We start from the raw sequence: 23090 nt of genomic DNA on the forward strand, positions 1-23090 counted from the left end.
CCGGGACCATGCTCACCAGGAAATTTTGCAAATTTAGGTTTTCTTAAATGCCTTTTCCTGCATTTTGGAGCTGCTAAATGGAGTAAGACTGCTGGCCTGATGAGTCTGCACAATACACGGTGAGAGACTAGGTGAGATGATATGAGAAGAAAGTGTAATACATCGCAAAAAAATACTTAAGATTACCATTTTTTCCCTTGTTTTCACAATTTATTATAAATCGGGAGAATTTGATAAGAATCGGGAGAGCGGGAGGCAACACATCAGATCGGGAGGGTTGGAATCTCTGCTCGGTGCTGTCTCGCTCTATGAAGTAAAACCCCTGGAGACTGTCCTTCCTTTCTCTGTTGTTTTGTACCAAGCCTCTCTCAGTCTCCCACAATTTGTTTTTACCTTCAGAAAGGGGTTATTGGTCTCTTTTTTGAGTGACAAGATTAAATAGTGTTGCCATGGTAACCTTTTTTCTGTCATGAAAAAGACCATGTAACTTGTTCACCAAAGATTGGGCATTTGTTTGATGCCATTTTGTAACAACAAGAGATGAGAGGTAACATTGATCAATCAATGAAGAATTGCTGAAAAATGCTGGAAACCGTTATGAGCCACCTTAAATAAATTAATTTTACAAGATCATCATTTCCTTTGGGGGAGGCTGTACTTTTGCATGTCGACATCGGGCCTGGGCTCCTATAGTCTCCTTCGCAGCCGTTATTAGGGTCGTCACGCAACGCTCCTCCCCACTTAAGTGGGGAGGAGCGTTGCGTGACGACCCCAATAACGGCTGCGAAGGAGACTAGGGCTCCTATCTTTATACATATTTTTTAGTCTGCCAAGGCCAGATAAGGGTCAGATAAATCCAAAAACGCAATTCGTGGCAATCTCAGCGTGAAACAAAGGAAACTCCACACTTTTGCACGCAGAGGCGAAAGAAGAAAGCATTAGCAATGTAATCACGGGTTTTTCACGCAGTATCGAACACGCGCCAAATAATCACCGTTGAAGACTGGACCGGAAAAAAAACTATCACGTGATCACGTGATTAGCTGAGCCCTCTGGGCGCTCAGTTTCAAATCGATCGTCCATTTGTGAGCGGTTCGAACTTTGACTTTGCTAAACGATATTTTCACAAAAGACTGCATATTCATCGATAAAGCCATCCTTATGAGATAAAGTTTTACGCCAGAATGGATCCTTTCACGCAGGTATTTTTTCTGTTTTTTCCCTTGCCTCTTTAAAAACTAGCCGATGAAGAAACTCGAGCAAGTTGTTTGTCGTTGGAAATCGGTCGATGCGCTGTTGGAGATTTTCGAAAACTGTAATATTTTGTTTTGGCGAATGATAAGAAGGCAACTTTTGCTGATCATCTGAAAACTCAGGTGGACATCCACATTGGGATCAGGCATTCTTTTTGGGCAAAAAGTGCGAACAGATGCTGAGACATGAGCTTGTCGCGCAAAACTTGGAGAACTGAACTTTCCCACTTAAAATATCTGTGACCTCCTACATGTAAAGCGTACTCGAGTATGCATCCTTATGTAGTCAAAAGTGTTGTAAAAACTTGATTATTGCTTTATCATGTGTGTTTCAAACATTGGATTGTAATTAAACTCGGAATATTTGCCGTATTTCATCTTGAATCATGTGAAAACACGGAGGCAAGTCGTACATTCCTTTCGTTCCGGTGTGTTCAAATTGTAACCCACCCTTCTCGAAAATGTAACTGTCAAACATGAAAATCGGCAATTACTACTGTTAAGATTAAATGTTATCGTTTGCTATTTATTTTCACATTGCTTTGAACTACTGGCAAGTACTTTCATAAACTGACATTTAAATACATCAAAACTCATTAAAAACCCTAATTGTTTTGATTGTTATTTTCGTTCGTTGTACAAATATTCAAGCTTATAGCATCTTTTGGAAGGTTAAGTTTGCGTGCTATCTAGTGGAGTTTGTGAACCGTTTTCTATTCCATGTGTAAAACTGGTGATGTAATTTTGATGACTGGTAAACCTGAGTTGTGAATCTTCTGCAGAAATTGTTAGCAAGAACCCAAGCAAGGAAAAACCAACTTGTCAAAAAACGCGAGGAACTGGAAGCATGCAGAGCCAAGAGAAATTCACCCATCAAGGACCGATCACGACATCCGCTATCAGAAGACAACACTGACAGCGGCTCAGAAATTGACACAGATGACGTCAAGCGACGCAGAATTGGCAGTGAAGATGGTGGGGAAAATGCCATTTTAAAGAATTCCAAGAAAACTGATGTCGACAACCCATCTGTTCAGGTACATGCTAAAATGTCAATAATTCATTTAGTAATACAAATGTATGTGAAGACAGACATAAATAAAATTGTGTTTTACATTACTAAGCCAGCAAATAATATCCTGTCATTAGACAACTGAAAGTTTATGTCTGTAGTCTGGTGTGACAAGTTGACCAGATGCAAGGGGGATATCTACATGTACTGTCAGTAATATGGATAAATCATTGTGAAACAGATAATACAGTTGATCCCCTCTGTTTCAAACTCTCAGGGGAAGCGGGAAATACACATAGTTTAAAATAACGAGAGTTCGAAATAGCCAATAGTAAATTACTGAAGGGCAAATCCAAGGAAAATAATTTTGAGTTCTAAATAACAGGGAATTTGAAATAACCAAGTTCACATTAGTGGGGTCTATCTGTAATACATTTACCTTACAATGTACAATAACACATGGAGAAAAATTGTCCAACCAGAAAGTGAACTTGTCCAGTCAATATGAAGTCTGTAAGTTGTGGCACTGAAAAATAACTGCAGTACACTGTATTTAACTAGCCTTCAGGTAAGATTAAATTATTGTGTCTTGCCACTCTATCTTTCTCATAAAAAAAAACTTCAAAACCTTGAGACTAAACTTAAGTGAGCAATTGTAAACTCGATCATTACTTTGTCTTCAGGCTCGAAAAGAGCAGCTTATTAAAATGCAACAGAAAGATCAAGAAAATGGTGTGACACCAAAGAAACATTGGAAAGCTTTAACACAGGGATCTGGAGTTACGAATTCCAGTACAAGCAGCCCAAGTGTCGCATCAAGATCTGCTGCCTTTGAAAATAACACAGGAGATGAGCAAAAGGTGAAGAATGTTAAAGTTACTGTAATACTGTACTCATTGTATAGCTTGTCAAGCAATAATTTTTTCAGTGGCCCTGTTGACAGAGCTACAGAGATGAACAATTTATAAAATTTGTTACCATGGTAGTCAAGATTAATGAACTCCAGTATGAAGAAGGTATCAAATAATTTACTGCTGACAACAAAATTGCCAGCTTCCAGCACATTTTGAAAATTGGCCTCTCACTGGCTTGCATGCAGGCAAGAAAATTTTGTGTGACAGAATCAGTCAGCATTTATGTGTATGTGCATTATAATTACCATTGAAGGCTTTATTCCTGACCAGATGAATATTTCACTTAAACTACAGTTTAAAGCCTTATTTTATTTTTGCTGTAAATTTGTTTGACTATAACTTGTGTTTTCAGGAGAATACCAAGGATAAAAAACCTTGTGAGGTTAAGACGCCACATACTCCTGGGAAACTGGCAGAAGCAAGGAGTGTGTTTGAGAATGGGGCATCAGAAAAAGACATTGGCAACAAAAAAGAGAAACTGTTCCCACCACCTAAGCCCCCAAGGGTGGCTGCCATGGAAACTAACTCTGAAGAGATTCAACCTGGGGAGCAGCAGCAGCAGCCAGCTAAGAGGAAAGCTCCCTCTCCCCCAAGGGAGGCAAAAGAAAGCAGCGATACCAAAGTTGTGGATCATAGTGCAACATCAGTAATTAAGAGAAAAGCTCCAGAGCCACCCATCTCTAATCAGGAAGAGAGCAAGATTCAACCTGGGAAGAGCGGTAATGCTGTCAAGATCAGCGCAACAAAATGTGATCCAGAGGACACCAAAGAAAAAAGCAATCCATCACAAAGTCCGTCTACTGATGAAGATGGTGATAGAGGCTGCACCCCTGTTCCAGCAAAGAGGGAAAGGAAAGGCAGTGTTGAGAGTTTAGAGGGCATTGACAAAACTGAAGGTGATCAACCTACACCAAAACCTAGAAGAAAAGTGCAAAACTCTTGCGAAGCAAATAAGAATACACAGGAGGAACATGGCAGTGAAGAAAGAAAACAAAAAGAGGAGAAAGCAAAAGGATCTGTGAAAAAGGCAGAGAAAATGGGGCTGAATAACACGGTGACAATTGTAGCAACTCCTGTTGATACGAGAAGATCAACAACAGATAAATCAAAGCCAAGGCCACAAGAGCAGCCATGTATTATCCAGGCTTGTTTAGTTGAAGACAAACTACCAGCGACTGCTTCAAAGAAAGGAAGCAAAGAAAATACTGTGACAGTCACAGCGATTTCTTGTGGTGGCTCAGAAGTAAAAGGTAAAGCCATCAGAGGAGAGAAAGTGAACAGTGTGGACAAAACTGAAAAACATCAAAAGAAAGACCATGTAGCGGAAAAGGTTTCCAGTGATGTCATCCCAGCTGTTGCTATGGAGGGCAAGCCACCAACCTCCTCAAGGAAAACAAGAGAGTCAACCAAAAAAGATGACTTCGCATTTAAGGTTCCCAGAAGACCCACCAGGGAGTGCCAATTTGATCCAAATGAAACTATTAATCTTAACGATGTCAACATTCACGAAATGACATTTACCTTTGACTTTGGGCAGTTTGATCAAGAGCTGGAGAAAGACAGAGATAGTATGTTTAAGTTGAGCTACGAAGAAAAGTGCAAACAGGTAGGGAAATTTTTTTCAAACGTTGTGCAAGTATCTTTTTTGTTTGATTTTAACATGTAGAATACATGTACCAAATACACAATTACTGTACAAGAACTGCAGTATTTTTCATCAAACTTGCAATTAGTCAGCATCACTCATTCAATAATTGATAAATTATTATAATTAATTCTTGAATGGCGTCTGTGTACATAATGTTGGCAGAGTGTTTAGATACACCTATCAACAATGATGCTGCAAGTAAGTAAGTAAGTAAGTAAGTAAGTAAGTAAGTAAGTAAGTAACAACTTTATTTACAGAGGGTAACACATAACAGTAAAAAACTGACAAACCAGTGGCCCTCTATCCTAAGTTAAAAATGAAAAACTATTTACACTTATAAGATAATAAAAAATTACAAAATAGAATACAGCTAAAATTTAAAGATGTGATAAAAGTTAAAAATTTTAAAAAATCTAAATCTAGATATACACAACTAAAAACTAAGCTAAGAGTTTTTGGACAAAAAATATTTTCTAACAGAAGATTTAAAGGAGCCAATGGAGTCTTTCTTGTGAATGTCTAAAGGGATGCTGTTCTATAGTTTTGCTCCATTAATTGGCTTGGAAAGTTCACCCCCCTTCCGTTTCTCTGTTATAGGAGGGGCACACTAAGTTATATTTTCCATAGCGACTGGTTGTGGTGTGTCGATCTGTACATTTAGGATAAACAACAGTCTTTCAAAGTTTTGTCAGCAAGGAAAAGAGAAATAGGTACCCAAAGGGTACATGTGTGGGATACAGTGTACGTGGATCCAGAATGCAGTGCAATCTTTGCAACACATTTGCATTAACAGACACAAACCAATGACAATAGTATCCCACACTGGTATCCTGTGGAATGCCACAAGTATAACACACAAAAATGTAGGAGCCACTTTGACAAAATGAAAGTGATCACAAGGTTGTTGGCCGAGTTTTCACACCAACTCCTCATGCACCTCCTACGGCTATTCATTTCAAGAGAATCCTTGCAAACTTTAAGGCGCTTATCTTAATGTAATGTAGCTGGAGAAAGAACAGAAAAGAGAAGAAAAGAAGAGAAAGGATAGTGCTGGACACTCCTCAGCTGAGTCAACTGAGTCTGATAGAGAAGAAAGAGGAACCTATCAGTCCGGGTACAACAATAAATCCAGTGAACAGTACGCCACCAAGATATCGCAGAAACCCAAACCAGCAGTACCACAGAGACCAAGGAGAACACAGGATGTCATTAAAGTAAGCTTATTTCCTAGACTAAGCACATGCATGTGTAGCAGAGCTTGAAAAAAACTTGAATTCTAGCATGCTCTGTAGACAGGCAGCTCTCAAATTGCCCTGGGCATGTCTTAATATACTTTTTTTCGGATTTAGTTGGCAGACAACTTGCCTAGGCTCTTGCCCATGGGGCTAGTGAGAATGAAAAGTAACTTACCTGGCAGGGAAATCTACTAGTCACAGAAGGCTGCACAGCAATTTTTTCGAGCCCTGCATTGTAGTACAGGTGCACATATATGTGCAGGAAGTTATTACAGCTTGGTTTTCTCTAGCACTGTTGCTTAGTCTGATGTAAGCTCACTCCATACTTGTGAAGTGAACAGTACACCTTAAGGGCCACAGCTAGAGCTTTGATCCTTGTGCCTCTGCTTACACTGCTAGTGAAGACTGCATACTTAGTCCAGTTACCAGATCTAAAATCAAATTATCTAAATTCCAAACATTCTACACTGTTTATTTTCTTACAAGACTTAAAGGGATACTCTGCACCATATTTCGACTGTTGCTCAAAATGTAGTATATGCACTATTAAAACCTACGGGAGACAAAAAGAGTGGGAGAAATAAATTTTAACGGCTGAAAACTGCGCCAGAAAAGTATACATAAACGGTAATAACATTTTTGGGGCTCATGATAACACTACTTTGAAGCTTTCATAAAAACAATAAATTGTAGCTATCCATTTAATGCTCTGTGAAACCCTTCTTTCAAATACAGACCTTACTGGAGGAAGCTGCATACCAGCAGAACATTGTCCTTCAGGCAAGTCAAGCCCTTAATCTGTGTGTTGCAAATGACATCACTTTCAGGGGCTCACAAGAAGAAATTGAAGCAGAAAGAGTTCTTTTACTCGCAAGTAAGTACAGAATGTCATTTTATAACAATGTCACTGTTGTAGAGGCTTTTGCAAGGCATAAATAGAAGTACTAAATGTACAGCTGCCATATACAATATAATAAGTTTTAGAATTTTGGGGTGATAAGCTTCGGTAAGTATAAATTATTTTACAGTTGTGCTTCAATAATTCAAGCAAAATTTTGATGTACAGTGGAATCCTGATTTTTCAAATGTTCAAGGGAAACAAAAGCTGGTTTTGAAACATCAGTTAGTTCAAGAAATCAAGGGAAAATCTCATTGCTTGACTGAGGGGAAAGAATTGACTCATGGGTTTGAGAAATCGGGATTGCATTCTTCAGAATGTCACTGACTTTTGACTAATATTCTCAGCTGAACACAGGACAGCATGCCTGGATGAAGTCCAGAAATTGAAAACTGGAGCTGGTGACACTTTTAATGGGGAGAGCACATCAGGTTCTGCGACACCAGCCTGCCTGGCCACTCTAACTATATCTGGTGTGTTCTGTGTGTTTCTGATAATTTTATTTATATTACTCTTTATAAATTATATATCAGAAATGCTTACTTTTTAGACGACCAGGGACGACAGAGGGAATCATGTCATTAACACAAGCAACTTCCAATCATTGTCAGGGCTGTCATTAAGGGCCGTAACCCGTAACTCATAACACCTGTTACGGCTGAGTATGTTTAATTTTCCCTTGATGCTACGGGTGAAATTGCCTGTTGTTGACAAAACTCATCAACCACAACGTAACCAGTTTGCTACGGGTGTGGATAACGAGGCTACAGGTGACTCAAACTTAATGACAACCCTGATTATCAAGTTTTATTTTGTAACCCTCTTTATGAGCATTAGTCAAGAGTTTTTTTTTGTTCATTTCAGATGTCAAAGTTACCCTACGACAAGATTTTATGGATGTGTTAAGAGTGGGAATCAGACATGGTGAGTAAACTAGTTTTCTTCTGATTGATTTATTGCATGATACCTCATACAGGTGTAATAATCATTGTAGAACTTAATAACTGGTATTATGTTAGTTTCTTGACTTGATTCTCAGTTGGTAGATTTATTGTCATTCTTATTGTCTTGGCAGATCTTGGTGTGTTTTACTTTGTGTGTATCATTCAACATGGCCCACATGAGTTCTACTGTTCAAGGGTGTTGTCGACAAATGATGCCACTGAAGGAAACTTCTTAGTCTTCCCTGACAAATTCACTTTGTAAGTGAAGCTTGCTAATCAGAACTTGTCACATTTGATTTTTATAGTCTGTGAAGTTTACAATGGCTTATACATTTGTTATCACGCATGACTGGATTTTTAGACTTTTCTACTTTGTTTTTTATAGAAAGGACATTAAACCAGATTTTAATGTGGCCATTAAAGTTTTCTGTATGGTGAGTGTCCATTCTTAAGGTCTAAGCAAATGATAGTCTGCCCACAGACCATCTTGACTTTGTTGAGATCGCAAGTAACATGATGACTGCAGATGATATAAACAAGTCAAAATGCAAGGGAAGTGAGATTGCAGAAGAACATTCAGGTTAAAACAACATCTGGGGATATGAACAAGCCAAAATGCAAGGGGGTGGAGCTGGGAAAGAAAAAATACAAGAAAGCAAAGAGTCATAATTCCATTGACTTGTAACAAGAACCCGGGTTTTTTTCTTCAAAGGAGCAAAGAAAGAACGTTGCATTATTTTATTTCCAGAATGTTAAAAAGACCGTGTTAAGTACACCAGCCACGCCCACCAAGCACAAGATCTTTCAGTCACCCAAAGTCGTGAAAGGAATTTTAGTAAGTCAGAGTGTTATTCAATCAGTACACTGTAAATAAAAATAGTAAAAGTAGTGTAAGTTTTACTTTGTGGCCTTTAAAAATTTACATTCAAAACTGTTGTAACTGACCTTCCTGTGTTGAAGAAATCTAGGCATAACTACTGCCTAAGATAATGTCTTCATATGCAAGAAGGTTGTGCTATTTGGGTCAATTATTTTGCATTTCCTGCAAATCATCTGTCTGCCCTGCTGTATGCTCAGACCAGTTTGGTACATGGCCTGTCACATCAGAGACAAATTGATTAATCAATGGGTATCATAAGAAGCCAAAATGTATTGTTTTGGCGTCATCTCATTCAATCTCATCCTTTTAATTTATTTATTGTTGTTTGCAGCGAAGAGGATCAGACAGTCCTTCTCCAGGTGTGTACCATTTTGAATATTTGAATTAGTTACATTTGATGAACAACAAGAAATGTTACATACATACATACATACATACATAATTTATTTGATAAAGCAGGTTGGAGATCAAATGTTGTTCTTTTTGAACCAAATTTCAGTGGATAGTGCACAGTCACAGGGAACTTATACTACTCACCACAGTAATGCCAGTAACACTTTAACTCCATTATTATTGACTTCTTATTCTGATCGGTTGTTTTTCTTTTAGCAACTCAGATCTCTGCATCACCACACACAGTGTTCAGAACCAGCAGTTTCTCTCTTGTTGGAGTGACACATGTCAATCTGCCCATCATCAAATCAAAGCGATTCTCTCTTGATAAGGTAGGTGAAAAAATTTCAAATTATCAGCTTTCAGAGAAGATTACTCATAGTCATGCAATCTCACCATTTTAAATTCATGTTACTAAATAAACATTCCTATTGACAACAAATGATTTTCGTTTTTCATTAGTTATACATACAAATTCAAAACTATACTGGATGCCACAACTTATGGGAGGTTGACCATCTGAAGAAATCTCTTAGGCTGAATGTCGGATGTTTCTTTTGGGGGTTGATCAGTTGTATGTGAAAGAGGAAGCTTTGTTCAAGCTCAAATAAATTATTGATTGTTGCATTGTGTTCCACTCCCAGGTGCCCGATGGCTGCCCCTTGAGTAACTTCATAGAAATGAAAGCTGAATGTTCTCCTCAGTACAGCAACCGTGTAAATGGATTTCTGGTAACTAATAGCAAAAATCTTATACTGATTAAAAAAGATATTATCTGAATACATGACAAGTCAATAATATTATAGCCAAGTTTTTACTGTCTTTCTTTTCTTTCAGACTATCCTAGAAGACATTGGTGGATATGGAGCATGGCAGAGAAGATGGTGTGTGTTACAAGGTGCTATCATGTCATACTGGAGATACCCTGGAGATGAGAGCACTAAGGTACCAACTCATATTTTGTCTACTTCAAACTTACCTAATAATTATTATCCTCAGCGTGACCACACAACACCTAATGTCATGTCTACTGCACACATGTACATGTTTTAAGGTTTATTGAGGTATGGTGATCACGTGGTTAGCATATTGCATTTGAGATGTGATGGTGATGGTTCAAGCTGCAGTGTCTTTAGGCAAGCCAGTTCAGACCACGGTGGTGGTTTCACCTTGGTGTTAAAATGGTTGTGGTTAAGGGTTAAGTCTGCGTCAGGCCAAATGGCCATACAGCAGGAGTTTATCTCACTTTCTGTAGCAATAAGCAACTACGCCTGTAGGAGTTTTTCTACTCCTCCCTGGATAGGATGCTAGTCCATCACAGGGTTATTCCCAGCATTAGATTTGGCATTACCCATTTATACACCTGGGGGTGGAGAGAGGCACTTTGAGAGTAAAGTGTCCTGCCCAAGAACACAATGCAGTGACCCCAGCCAGGACTCAAACCCAGACCAATCAATCCAGTGTCCAACTTGCTAACCAATCAGCCACTTCATCTAATGGTTACCTGTCAGCGAAGTGACAGAAATGCTGCACATGCAAGGGAATCTGCTGTGACAACTAGCTTCCCATTTGGCATTATTGTTAGTTGCTTCATGCTACAGAAAAAGAAAAGAGCCAAGTTCTGGCAGTTTTGGGCCAGTAGGTTTGTGAAAAATATTGAGCTACTAACAAAGGTATTAATTATTTTATAACTAAATACTACAGCCTTCAATTTCTGATACAGAAGTGATCATTGCATACTGTTTGTTTGTCTGTGTTAGCCCCCAATGGGATGCATCAATTTAGCAGATTGCATAAGCAAGGAGGTAACTCGAGTTGCAAGGGACCTGTGTGCTCGGCCAAACACCATGGAACTGAAATTGAAGAGGTCATGTGGAACTGAAGTCAAGTAAGTTACATGTATCAGTAAATTACTACTAATAACTAAAGATGCAATTGAATGATAATTAAAATTGCCAAAATCATTAATTCCACCAAGCTGATTCCAATTTGACAAATTTGACTGAAATTCACCAAAATCGTCAAATCCATGAGCATTCACTCAGTTTGATGAAATTTCGTCAAATCTGCCATTTTCATTGCTGCGTGCATTTCTGGACATAAGTGGGAAAATGATATGATTTGACTGATGGTGTATCTCACATTCTGGATTTCCTAGACATTTGGCCGACTGCAATGGTTATTGGTAGTAAAAGTGAAAGAAAAAACATGTAAGGTAAACAAAAGCATATAGCAAGTATAAGCTGATAATTGTTTCATCAATCATCAGGTACCTCTTGGCAGCTGATACCAAGGCTGACCGTGCAACATGGATTGACAGTCTAAATGAAGCCCTCAGAGATGGCCGTGCATGGATTGTGGATGAGAAAAAACCACTCTACCCTGACTTGAGCCGTCTGCACAATCAGGATGTGTATATGTGTTCAAAGGATGCTGAATAGATTTAACAGGCAGTTCTGGTTGGAGTAGCCTTTAGTAGCTGAATGCCTCCATTGGGGATCACAGTTCTGATAAATTAAGCTTCTGTTGTCATTGTGTTTTCTAGATACACATTGTAGATGTTGTAGATAGAGCAAGATCAACTATCAATTTGAATGCTGTAGTTGGTGCTGAAGATGTAATTGCTTAATTTTGGTTTTGTAGCTAATTACATTACAATGGCAGAAAATATTGAATGCAAATTTCACCGAATTTTACAGCTTGGTACTATTAAGAGTATTTATAGAAATAAGCAGCTTGTTTTTAATCAAACTTAGCACAAGTCATTTCAGTGACTTGTTTCACTGAAAGGAGAAAGTATCATTTGTGAGGTCAGGAGAATGTAAAGACATGTGAAATGTTTATCAATAACGTAACAGGATTTTGTAATGGCACTCAAGGAAAGATGACAGTTTCAAGCCGCATGCATTAGCCTGTGTTCCTTGTGATTTTTTTCTGACTCTCAGTCAAACCAGATACAACTGTACATTGTAGGTTTGGTTGATTCCAACTTGTCAGTCAATCAACAAAGAGTTGTAGATAGAGTCTAGCCTGAATTCTCAAAAAGTAAGCGACCAGAGGAGTTGGGGTGAAATTCAGGCAAGACAGAAAAAAGTTAAAACAGATCAACATTTTTGCAAAAAGATTATTCTTTGAAGTGTGCACAAGACCACTGATTTTACTGATGATGTCACACTGACCAACAGTGGTATTAACAAGAAGGAAAATTGTGTCATCAGAAAATAAAGGAATGGTGGTATCAACTTTACTGGGACATCACAATCAGATGGGATATGTTTTGTGGGTTACCATTCAGCCATTACTTCCATCTGATTGGCCTGGTTTTACTGAACTACACATACCTAGAGCATTTAAAGCTATTTAATATAATTATACAAAGATCTGCAAATTTTAAATCACAAATTTTGTTTTTCTTAATAAACTGGTTTTCAAAGTTCGTTTTGATTATTTTTTGTTACATGCATCATAAACTTTCTAAAAGTCCTTGCCAATAATTGTTCCCTTGCCTTTTGGTTTTGCCATTGGAAAGGTCAGCCTCTTATGACTTGCACCGCTCGAAGATTACCTTCTCGCTACGTTCAAGGGAGATAAATAAGCAAAGGATTAAGGAAATGTTGCCTTGTGGCATGTCTATATACATCAGTGACATCTCTTCATTCATCTTTCCTTGCATAAGTGGCGACACTCTCTTGCACATAGCAAATATTCCCCTAACATCAAAGGAGTCAGATCTGACATTTATGAGAGATTAGTCTTTGTTAACAATGTCCTGGGGGAAGTAGGCCCAGTCCAATGGGAAAAAGCAGTGTGAACACAAGTTTATAAGAACCAGGCTCCCTCATTCCTTCTTGTAAACTTTCATTTGCACTGCTTTAGCCCTTTTGTCTTTCTCCTTTGGGACTGACACAAACTTGTTTCAAACAATTGAGATTTCTCGCAATAATAATTATAATAATGATATTTTCCTACACGAGCCTCTGTAATGCTAGCTAGTTCCAGTCTGACACAGAATACCAATATGGCCTATTCTGCAGTGTATGTCATCAAGTTCAGAGTCAGTACATGCAAGTCAAAAGTTTCCAGCAATTACAAACCATGTCTTAACACAAAACTAACATTTTATTGTACCCTCAAAATGCATACAGTATGAAAGCACCTTATAGAACAAACAACCCACATTTAATAGAATAATAGGCTGTATATTAACAGTGCCCCAAGCTCAATTAAAAAGATTTTGTTTCACAGAATATTACATCAATGCAAAAGTAACACCCAGAGTCCCTGCTCTGTGGCACATTGCATATTGTAGACTGCTCAATTGTGACAAGCTTCAAATGTTAAGATCAGTAGAAATTATTCTAGTTCTAGGCAATAAATAAATTATTTTTTTGAGTATATTCCAATAATTTTTCCATAACATTCAGGACACCTCTTTAGTAAAATAAACTTTGAAAAACAAAATAATTAGACGGTAAATTATTTCCTTAGTTTTCAGATCTGATAGTTTACATGTAACATATATTTTTAATATATACTTTAAATACTTAACTTGATGTATCAGTGACAGAATCTTTATTGTCCATGGTAATAATATTATAGTTTAATTAGGAAACAAGGTTCTTGGGAAATCAAAACTTTCAATCTCTCATATTTATGTCTTGTGTCAAAAGTTGATCTATACTGAAAAAGTGAACGAATTTATTGCAATTAACCTTTTACAAATTTATGTTATCTTGCTGCTAAATAATGTACGATTAAACCATGGTTATGCACATTTTTTCCTTATGTTTGCTGTCGTATGGTCATATTTTATGTGCATGCAGACATAAATATGTCCAGATTCTGGTGGCTGTGTAAACAGCATAATCGTAACTAATCATGAACACTTTCATTGAATGTAGGGATTACGATAAATAGTTTTCTGCTGTTCAAATTACATTAACAATATGTAGGAAAAAGGCACTTGTCCAGGTACACATTTCAAAATTATTGGCATATGTTTTCTACATGGGCAAAACTTTAAGTTTTTAGTCCAAAATCTGAGCAGTACACTACTAAGATGCCATACGTTAATGAATTCATGTTATCAAAAGTACGATAACTATCTGACTTAACTTGGCGTCCTGGACAAAACTCCAACATTACAAACTAATTTTACTGTCATCACAATGCTCGTAGAGACAGAAACACCAATCCCCTGCATTGTAAAGCCACTGTGTGTGTAATCCCATTTTACATGTTTTCACATCTTCTTTTCTAATATTTACATTAACTGGTTTACAACCATATGTCTGCAGTGCACATCATGCTCCTCAGGCCATGTTTACAAGGAGTACATGGAGGCAGGGTACCTCAGCCAACCACTTACTACAGGCCAGGGGGGTTAAAGTACAGTTGAACCCTGCTAATATTTTGATCTCGCAGGGGAAATGAATTTAAATTGTTCAGGAAAGCAGAGTTTGAAATAGCTGATAGTAGATGACTGAAGGGAAAATCCAAGTGAAATGGTTTTGAGTTCAAAATAACAGGGAATTCGAAAATACCTAGTTCAAATTAGCTGGGTCCAACTGTATAGCCCTCCTTTTCATGCAACTCACCTACAGGTGAGTTGGTCAGTGGGCTATCTTATGAGTGGCCGCTTAACACAACAAAAAAGATGACAGACAAACAAAACATTTTGACAGCAAGTTTTTTTATCACTCTTTCTGCTAGCTGCCGCTTTTCGGTCTCTTAAGGTGCTTTTTATATTGCACTCTACTAATTGAGCCTAGTCACCAGCGGCAGTTAAGGTGAAAAGCTGCCTTGGAATATACCGGTAATACTGCTTTAGCAGTCTTCGCACCTCGGCTAGCCAGATAATCCAGCACAAACTGTTTACATGTTAAACAGATAGCCCTCACAGAAGGATGCCTCAGGAATGTGGACAGCGGGTACCAGGCAGGCAGGCTATAATGTTTAGCATGTAAAACACTGTCAAATGCATTTTCTAAAGAAACGCATGAAAAGTTGGCTCTCCCAGGGTGCCGCGGTTAGCCAGGGAACCCTCCCTTCTTGTAAACAGGCCCTTAGATATAAATATGACTTGTCTTTACTTATAAATGTTAATTTTTTTAATGCAAAGGAAAATATTAAAACATAATATCATATTATTTTTACACTGTCTTATCTCTCTTCTAATTTCTTTTAAGTTGTTTTTCTGATGTACAAAATTACTTTTAATTAAAGGACACCACAAAATAACAATACTACAAACCAACAAAAACAAAGATGGCTATGACTGAGGAAGATTAATAAGACAGACTGCATGGAACAAACTTGAAAAAATTGGCCAATTTTTTCAACTGAAGATGCCTCACCTCTGTAAAGCCATTTTGCAGTTTTCTGAAACTCAAATTCACAAGATTTTCCACGACAGCAGTTGTCATTCTACTTCCAGTTCCATGGAATACTGATGTGCCCATCTTCATTAACATGATAATATTTGGACACTATGAGAATTGAATTGTTCAGGTCTGGGTTATCTTGCTTGCTTAATCTTTCACAGCAATCACTCATTTGAAGAGGTGAAACTGATCTATCCTTGGATAGAGAGGACAGCTGAAATTTCTCTTTGCAGATCTGAACTGCTTCCTCTTCTGTTACCAGGTTCCTACAAAAAAAGGAATAAATTAAAGTCCACAGTCAAATTTATGTACGTGAAGATAATGTTATTGACAATGATGTACTCATGTAGCCAGCTGTGATGGGACAGATTGTATCCTAAAAACAGAAATAAGAACATTTTTCCAGATGTGCACCCTGAAAGATACTTTGACACCTAAAAATAGTGGACAGGTGTTTCATTATGAGCACCCAAAGTGAGACCAGAATCCTTGATTTACACCCCTAAGTAAGACAACAAGCATTCTCGACCTTTTACCATGGGAATCCCCCCAGGACCTTAACTAGTCAGACCAAATCTGAGAGTCAGAAGGATTCTGAACGTAGCTGGTCTGCAGTTCTAATATTGAATCATTACCTTTCATTTTCAAGATGAAGATCCAAAGCTTTTTGCTTGTGCTTTAAGAGAAAATCCACAATCAGTTCTGTTGGAGTTGAAGATGGAATCCGAAACTCACCACTAAGAGACAAGCTCAGTGAATCTGCAGGACTAAAATATAATTAAAAAAGAAATTGTCAAAATGTTTTACAAAATCAAAATTAATTAAGTACTATTATTGCTAAAACCAAAAAGATTTCATAACATTTAATGTGCATGCATGACACATTACTCCTTTCTGTCAGTTATTGATTAGAATTTTTTCCTGGCCAAAGAACACTGTGGACTACCACTTTTTAGAACCACCTACGGAATGGACTTTGATAAAAAAAAAAATTAAAGATTCAAAGACACTTTTTTGCCAGCAGAAGTAAACAAAAATTTGCTTTGAATAATTGAGAGATTTGGTTTATCAAGCATTCAAAAATTCGTATTTCCACTGCGTGACAAATAAAGTTATGACATCAGTGAACAAAGCCAACCAATCTTATGGTGCAGGTTCTTGGTTTTTTCTCAGCCATTTTAGCATGTTCATCAAAGTATTCACCGAAACATACCTCAGAACTCTAATGATAAACTCTTTAAACTCTCCTGGCTGAATGGTGGTTGTAGCATCAGGTCCAAGCAGTCCTCTCTTCAGTGAAGAAACCACTCTGTACAAATGATTTAAATACTCAGTCACCGAGACAGAAGGCGACTCTTGATCAAACTTGATCCTCATGCCACCAAGTAAGGATGATAACTTTCTCTCCCATAGTGGCACTTCATTGACTAGAACATCATAGTCTTCCAACGAACTAAAAAGCTGCAACAAGAACATTAATATGCATCGAGTTATTTACTTCTCAGTTACATTGGGTGGGGCCTGGGGGGCTAGGTAGAGAGTAACACTGTGGAGACAAAGGGTTTTGCCCCAAAACAAGATACAACAACCCTGGGCAAGGATTGGAATCCAGATCACTGTATGTGGAGTTCAGCTCATTAAATACTATGCCATTTTGTATTGTTCCAGAAAATATCCCCTCCCACAAAGGGTTTTTGTTATTGAACCCCTCAACCCTGCTCAAATCCTTCTGGAAAGTTCAGTCTTGGTACACACTCCACAAAAAGTTTGGCTTTTGAGAAACCTTTTCCCTACAGTTAGAATTTCCAAATTTATACCCCTCCTTGGATGGGTTAATGGGAATTTATTGGGGCCACACTTCAAAGTACCCTCAACCTAATACTGACAGTAGACAGTAGTCGTTTAAAATACACATAATTGAAAAATTAATTTAACACAAATTAAATATTAAATGTGTCTCTCAGAGGGAGTTTTAATAAAAAATAAAGATGCATAAAAGTGTCATACTGGCTGCTAGACATACCGATAACCAAAATTCTGGAACATCTTGGGTATTCAACATTACATTCCCACAAGGATCCACTCCAGTCCAGTCTGCAAACACAACTGTCCGTCCCTTGAGACTACTCATTTCAGACTGCTTTGAGTAGCAAAGATTCAAAAAGTTCTTCAAGGAGCCATGATAGGATGAGTGACACCAGCCACTGATAGACTTCAGCTTCTTTAATTTTAGTTTTTGGCAAATTTTTTCAGACAAGAGGATGTTTTCCTTCCAAAGCATTTTACTGCTTTCTTGTTTGTCCTTTGCATCTTTGATGTTCTTGTTTAGGAATTCCTTTAAAGACAGCCTTGCATTTCGCTGCAGTTGGGCAAGGTCCACAGGAGTTTCCCTGTCACTGAACTGTCGATAGACATGCATCCAGTGATGCGGAGCATCATAAGGCAATGCAACGGATACTTTTGGTTTTTTACTGTTCTCATGGAGAGTCACCAAATCTTCCAACATGCCACAGGTCTTCAAAATGTGGCTAATGGTGAAGTGAACATCCCGTGAAAATAGTGAAACTCTAACCGTCTTGAAGAGATCCAATCCTGCCCAAAAAATGATCAAAATTAGATCATTAAAATCTTACAAACACTGTAAAAATATCATGGTAAACATCTTTGATGATCTTTAAAATACTACATGTATCCTTCAATCAAGTCCTGTCTCGCAATAATAAATATTGATAAAGATTCCATGGCACTAAGCTGATTCAGAAGTTGCAAGCCAACACAATACTGCTGGAGCTTGTTCCTGTCTTTGTAACATGAAAATACTAGGAGTATTGCCACTCCTCTCCACCTCACTCCCCTGGATGAGACTCTATACTTTTGCCATTTTAAGCCCCATGGCATTTGGTCTGGTTCTTGACAGACTGTATCGTCAATTTGGTGGTTTAAGGATTTTAACCCTCGAACCACCAGTTGAAAATTCATGATTCAGTCTGGAGAGAGTGAGACACTGTAAGAGCTCAATGTCACCCTGCCCATGAACACAACACATTATGGCTTGAGCAGCATTTGAACAGAGGTTGCTTGATCACAAGTCTCACACACTCACCATTACAACATACCACAACTTCTACCCACACGTGTACGGAAGTACAAATGTCTTTTTTATGAAAACAATTATCCATGTACGAAGGTTAAATGAAGACAACAGCTGAAACACGAGTTGTTTGCAATATACATGTATAGTTTTTGTTAACTACATGTACACTGTTTGGCTTACCCTCTTCTTGTTCTGAACCATTTTTCAAGTAAAACATCAAGTGAGTTGGATTGACAGGGTTTTTCTTCTGAAGGTCTTCCAGGTAAGAGTTTAACCTCTTCAAGGAATCTTCATTTATTGACTGTATATCAAAGCAAACAATTGCAAAATGAAAAAGATGTCAAAATTTTAAGTCAGACCCTTTTCTGGATACAAAACAGATCTTTCAATATACAAAGTCCTGTATACATGGTTAATTTCTGAAAAAATCTGACACTAAATCTCCAACCTGAATTGGTAAAACTGAGAACAGTTTGCTAAATAAATGATTGTGCAGTTCCAGAAACCAACCTAAGGAGGGTTATTGGAAATAAGCCACTTTCGATATATTAAAATTCAGCTTGATAGTAAGGCCTAGAGGACACAAACAAAAGCAATGAATAAACATGGTCATTCAATTTCCTTTATTTGTGTCCTCTAAGCCTCACTGCCAAGCTGAATTTTAATATATCGAAAGTGGTCTATTACAAGGGAGAGTGGGGGTTAAAAAACCAACATATTTAACAGAAAATGTTAGACAGGTATGAACCGAAACTGGAATTCCCTGCATGGGAGAGGTGTGGATACTTTCTGGAACAACAAAATCAATGGTTCATGTACATGGTTCCATTAGACATCAACTTATAAGTTGACAGAGCTCTAAGGCCCAGTTCATTTGTCACATTTCTGCTGTGTCAAATTCAATTCAATTAAGTGTAGCAGAAATGCGACTGTGGATTCATACATCGCGCTTGTGTCGCACTTAATTCAGAATTTACACTGTCGCGTATGTCGGCCAGCAGAAAATGTTTTAAACATAGAGTATTCAATATGGCTGACAAAAATACTGAGCAACGAAGGACTTAAATTTTGCGAAAAATTGTCCGCCAATGGAACGAGAAGGAGAAGGCTGACAATGGAGCAGTATGTGCTGCAATACATTCAGGTTGCTTCGGGTCGAGAATGGCCAAGTTTCGTCTTTTTCTTTGGCAGGAAAACATTTACGCATGCTCAATACATTAACATAATGTATGCATTAGATTCGACATGGCAGAAATTCAACATTTGAATCAATGTTGCATTTCTGTCAGATAATGCGACGAGACCAGTTGAACGTGCGGCAGAAATGCGGCAGCCAATTCAAACGTTGAATTTCTGTCAAATTTAATTTGTTGAATTGAATTCGACACCGCATAAATGCGATGAACAAACCAGGCCTAACTAGTTCTTGGAGCTCAAGGAAACCACAGCATTGTACTTTCTCTTGATTGTCAATTATGGTGCTTTGAAAAAGTTGCTCTACATTAACATGCATATCATTGTAACTACCTAATTCTGGTATATCATTTCTGTGACCGTCATTAGAGGGTATTGAAAGTTATGGTGCACAAAGTCACAGTCCATCATCCTTCAATGTTGAGTGGTACTCTAATCCTTTTTGTCATACACCCTCAGGTTGTTCAGTTTCTTGCGACAAGATTGGAGAAAGCAAGTAGGAAACTATTTACTTATCGCCCTTTACTCCTGTCGGCTCTAGCTAATTTACATGTATAAGGGTAGCAATAAAGTTACTCTCACAAGTAGGAAATTAAGACTAAGATAATCATCAATTATCTCATAATTACCCAGCAACAGCCTCGCCAAATATGAATTTTTGAGAGAAAGGATACCAGCTGATAGTTAATGATATTATATTGGTACTTTAAATTCTGTCCTTCTCATCACATGACTCTTTGATTTAACTATTGTATTGAAAAAACTATAGAAAATTTAACTAAACATTCTTACTCGCTGCAGCGGATACTGGCCAAACAGGTCAGGATGAACAGCAAAATAAAACGGTTTAAGGGCTGCTTTGGTTTGCGCACTCGACAGGTGTCGGGACAACACACACCAGGTAGACCGCTTCAAGCTAAAACAAACATGTCAAAGTTAATAAAGATAGTTACTTTCTTTTCGTTTAGTTGCTGTTTTTCTTGTTGTTGTTTTTTTTTCAGGGGAGAATTTATCATTTGAAGTGGAAATCAGTTGCTAAGTGCTTGCCTACATGTATAAGCATCAAGCCCCTTCACTCATGTTGAACATCTGTTTCTGACCCCATTATATTCTTTTGTTGTCAGAGAAAGTCCCGAAATTTGATAAAAAATATATATTAACGTCAATGCATGTGGGAGTCAATCAAGGATTATTCTCTAGAAAACACCTCGGTCAAAATGTAACTTAAAATTCAAGGCTGGTTTTATTGCCAGTAGAAAGGCTGATCTTGCACATTGTTTGGTAGTGACAAATATTTTGACACACTTTATGTTTTCTGGGTTACATATTAAAGGTCAGTAAACAACTCGCTGAAAATGGAGTTGTCTCCTTTTGATATCTATAGAATCAACAATAAATCCAATTTGTAAGTTCTAGAATTCAAAATATAAACACAGCCAAATGAATTTTCTCTGACGTAGACAGTTGAAGTTTCTGTACCACACATAAATTTTTTAAAGGCTGTAATGACCTATAGAGAAACTACTTGAGAAAATTTCGTCAAGTAAGCCATGGATACTCTTGTCTACCTCGAGTTTATCAGATTTAATTGAACTCGCTTTTCACAGCTAAATCTCGAAACTTATACACTCAATCGAATTTTCACTCGTCTATATCAAACTTATCATTGGCAAAGCTTTCACAGCTCCGTTTTAACTTTCTGATTCACAGAAAAACTTCTGACAAATCCTAAGCTTTCTCATCAGCTTAGATATCGTGTCAGAAATTCTAGTATAACAGGTAGTCTTCCTGTAAAAGCTGAAAAGCAGTTTGAACAATTCTCATCTCTGCAGATACAATATTAGTTTAACTTAATGCTTACCTGAGTCTACGTGCTCCACAAAGCATTTTGCTGTTGATACCGTCCTTGCGTGCAGTTCGAACAGTGCCGTGAACGAAAATCACTCACACAACCGACCTGATCTGTAAAAAGCTCGTTTTGAACTGCGTTGTGCTGGACGCCACTTTGTAAACACCACGATCCAATCACGTGTAACTCAAAACCGGTTTTGAATAAATCCTCTTTTTCCACGAAACGAACACGTGTACCCACTCAGCGGCGCGGAGAAATTCATCCTGCGACACAGTATAGTAAATATTTGTGTAGCTTCTTTGTTCCAAGGTAACCACTGTTAAACTTTGTTAGCATAAGGAAAACGGCGCCATTTGTTGCTTCCAGTAGAATAATCTCGTTATCTGTCGTGATCATGCAACACGCTGAGGGAATTGTCGAAAAAAACTCGCGCGCACGCCGCGACCAAAGCTTCTTTTCTCCCTCCCCTCCACAGTCAGTCAACTGACCCTTACAAAGAATTGAGAGGGTCACAGCTTTTTCGAGCTATGCCAAATTTTCACGAGAGTTTGCAAAATTGTATTTCCTTTTTCAATTTCTATTTTGAAACAAACGGGTCAAGATAATTTCTCATATTTTCCATCAACGCGAGCTGTATCGTTGAAACTCGTCACTACATTTTAATATTCATTCTCAGTTGTACAAAGTAAGCAAAAGTTTGAAATGAATTGAATCGCATTTAAATGTTTAACCGATGGAATTTTAAACAGCAACCGATAGTGAGTTTTAACTTTTCATGTATTGAATATATTAAGGTAACTACAAAACCAAAATAGTTTGTGGTCCCAGACTGTTTGGGTTATTTCTGATACCAGCGGCCTTCGTTATTGTAAAATACTTCATATTTTGACTTTGCGAATTTTAAAAATTCTGTTTCTAAAAAGCGACAATTAAACGAGCTAGCGTCAGCAAGACAACGAAAACAAATGAAATATTTACAGTTTTGCAGGGCCAGGGGACGCGATCAAGTCAGTGTCAACAGGGTGGACACGAATAACAGGTTAAAAAGTGTGAATTTTATATATTATTTATAACTAAATATGTTCTTTCCCCGTCATGGAAACTATCATAGGGAAAACTAGTCAGGAAAACATTCTGATCTCGTCGCAAAAAAAAAATCGGATGTTCTAGCGCTGCCGGTCTGGGGACGAGTCTCGTCACGCAACATTCGATGAGCGTTGCGTCGTGACTGAGGTGAGGCCCCAACTGACCAGCACTCTATAGACGCTTTTATTTTTTGCGTCAAATTTTAATATTTAACAGCTAACAAATTCTGAAGAACTTGAACAGAGTTAGCGCTGTGAGAGTACAAACGTACAAATTTGGATGACAATCAGGGATTAGATTTAAA

At 37.8% G+C, this 23090-nt stretch overlaps 2 protein-coding genes across 2 annotated transcripts; one reads left to right on the forward strand and one right to left on the reverse strand.

The window, feature by feature from the left end:
* Positions 1-1069: 1069 nt before the first annotated feature.
* Positions 1070-12613, forward strand: LOC145464922 (uncharacterized). The gene is made up of 17 exons (XM_081448736.1): positions 1070-1202; positions 2036-2290; positions 2949-3125; positions 3532-4785; positions 5832-6041; positions 6798-6936; positions 7308-7433; positions 7825-7884; positions 8036-8162; positions 8290-8338; positions 8653-8739; positions 9116-9143; positions 9394-9509; positions 9822-9908; positions 10015-10122; positions 10938-11065; positions 11447-12613. The coding sequence occupies exons 1-17, from the start codon at positions 1185-1187 to the stop codon at positions 11616-11618; spliced, it is 3141 nt and encodes a 1046-aa protein (XP_081304862.1). The 5' UTR covers positions 1070-1184; the 3' UTR covers positions 11619-12613.
* A 2533-nt stretch (positions 12614-15146) lies between these two features.
* Positions 15147-22154, reverse strand: LOC145464923 (T-cell activation inhibitor, mitochondrial-like). The gene is made up of 7 exons (XM_081448737.1): positions 21710-22154; positions 20641-20764; positions 18835-18955; positions 17584-18152; positions 16774-17021; positions 16196-16327; positions 15147-15826 (listed from the first exon to the last, which is right to left on the reverse strand). The coding sequence occupies exons 1-7, from the start codon at positions 21733-21735 to the stop codon at positions 15604-15606; spliced, it is 1443 nt and encodes a 480-aa protein (XP_081304863.1). The 5' UTR covers positions 21736-22154; the 3' UTR covers positions 15147-15603.
* Between the last annotated feature and the right edge of the window lie 936 nt (positions 22155-23090).

Source organism: Orbicella franksi, chromosome 13 (genome assembly GCF_964199315.1).
Source record: "Orbicella franksi chromosome 13, jaOrbFran1.1, whole genome shotgun sequence".
Lineage (NCBI taxonomy): Eukaryota > Metazoa > Cnidaria > Anthozoa > Scleractinia > Merulinidae > Orbicella > Orbicella franksi.

Bases quoted from the DNA above. Each gene is read 5' to 3' on its own strand.
- LOC145464922 (XM_081448736.1), top strand. The intron at 7,885-8,035 runs GTGAGTAAACTA...TTGTCTTGGCAG, and splicing joins AAGAGTGGGAATCAGACATG to ATCTTGGTGTGTTTTACTTT. The intron at 8,740-9,115 runs GTAAGTCAGAGT...TGTTGTTTGCAG, and splicing joins AAGTCGTGAAAGGAATTTTA to CGAAGAGGATCAGACAGTCC.
- LOC145464923 (XM_081448737.1), bottom strand. From the start codon at position 21,735: ATGCTTTGTGGAGCACGTAGACTCAG. The intron at 20,765-21,709 runs GTAAGCATTAAG...TGTTTGTTTTAG, and splicing joins TGTGGAGCACGTAGACTCAG to CTTGAAGCGGTCTACCTGGT. The intron at 15,827-16,195 runs GTAATGATTCAA...CTTTTTTTGTAG, and splicing joins CTTCATCTTGAAAATGAAAG to GAACCTGGTAACAGAAGAGG.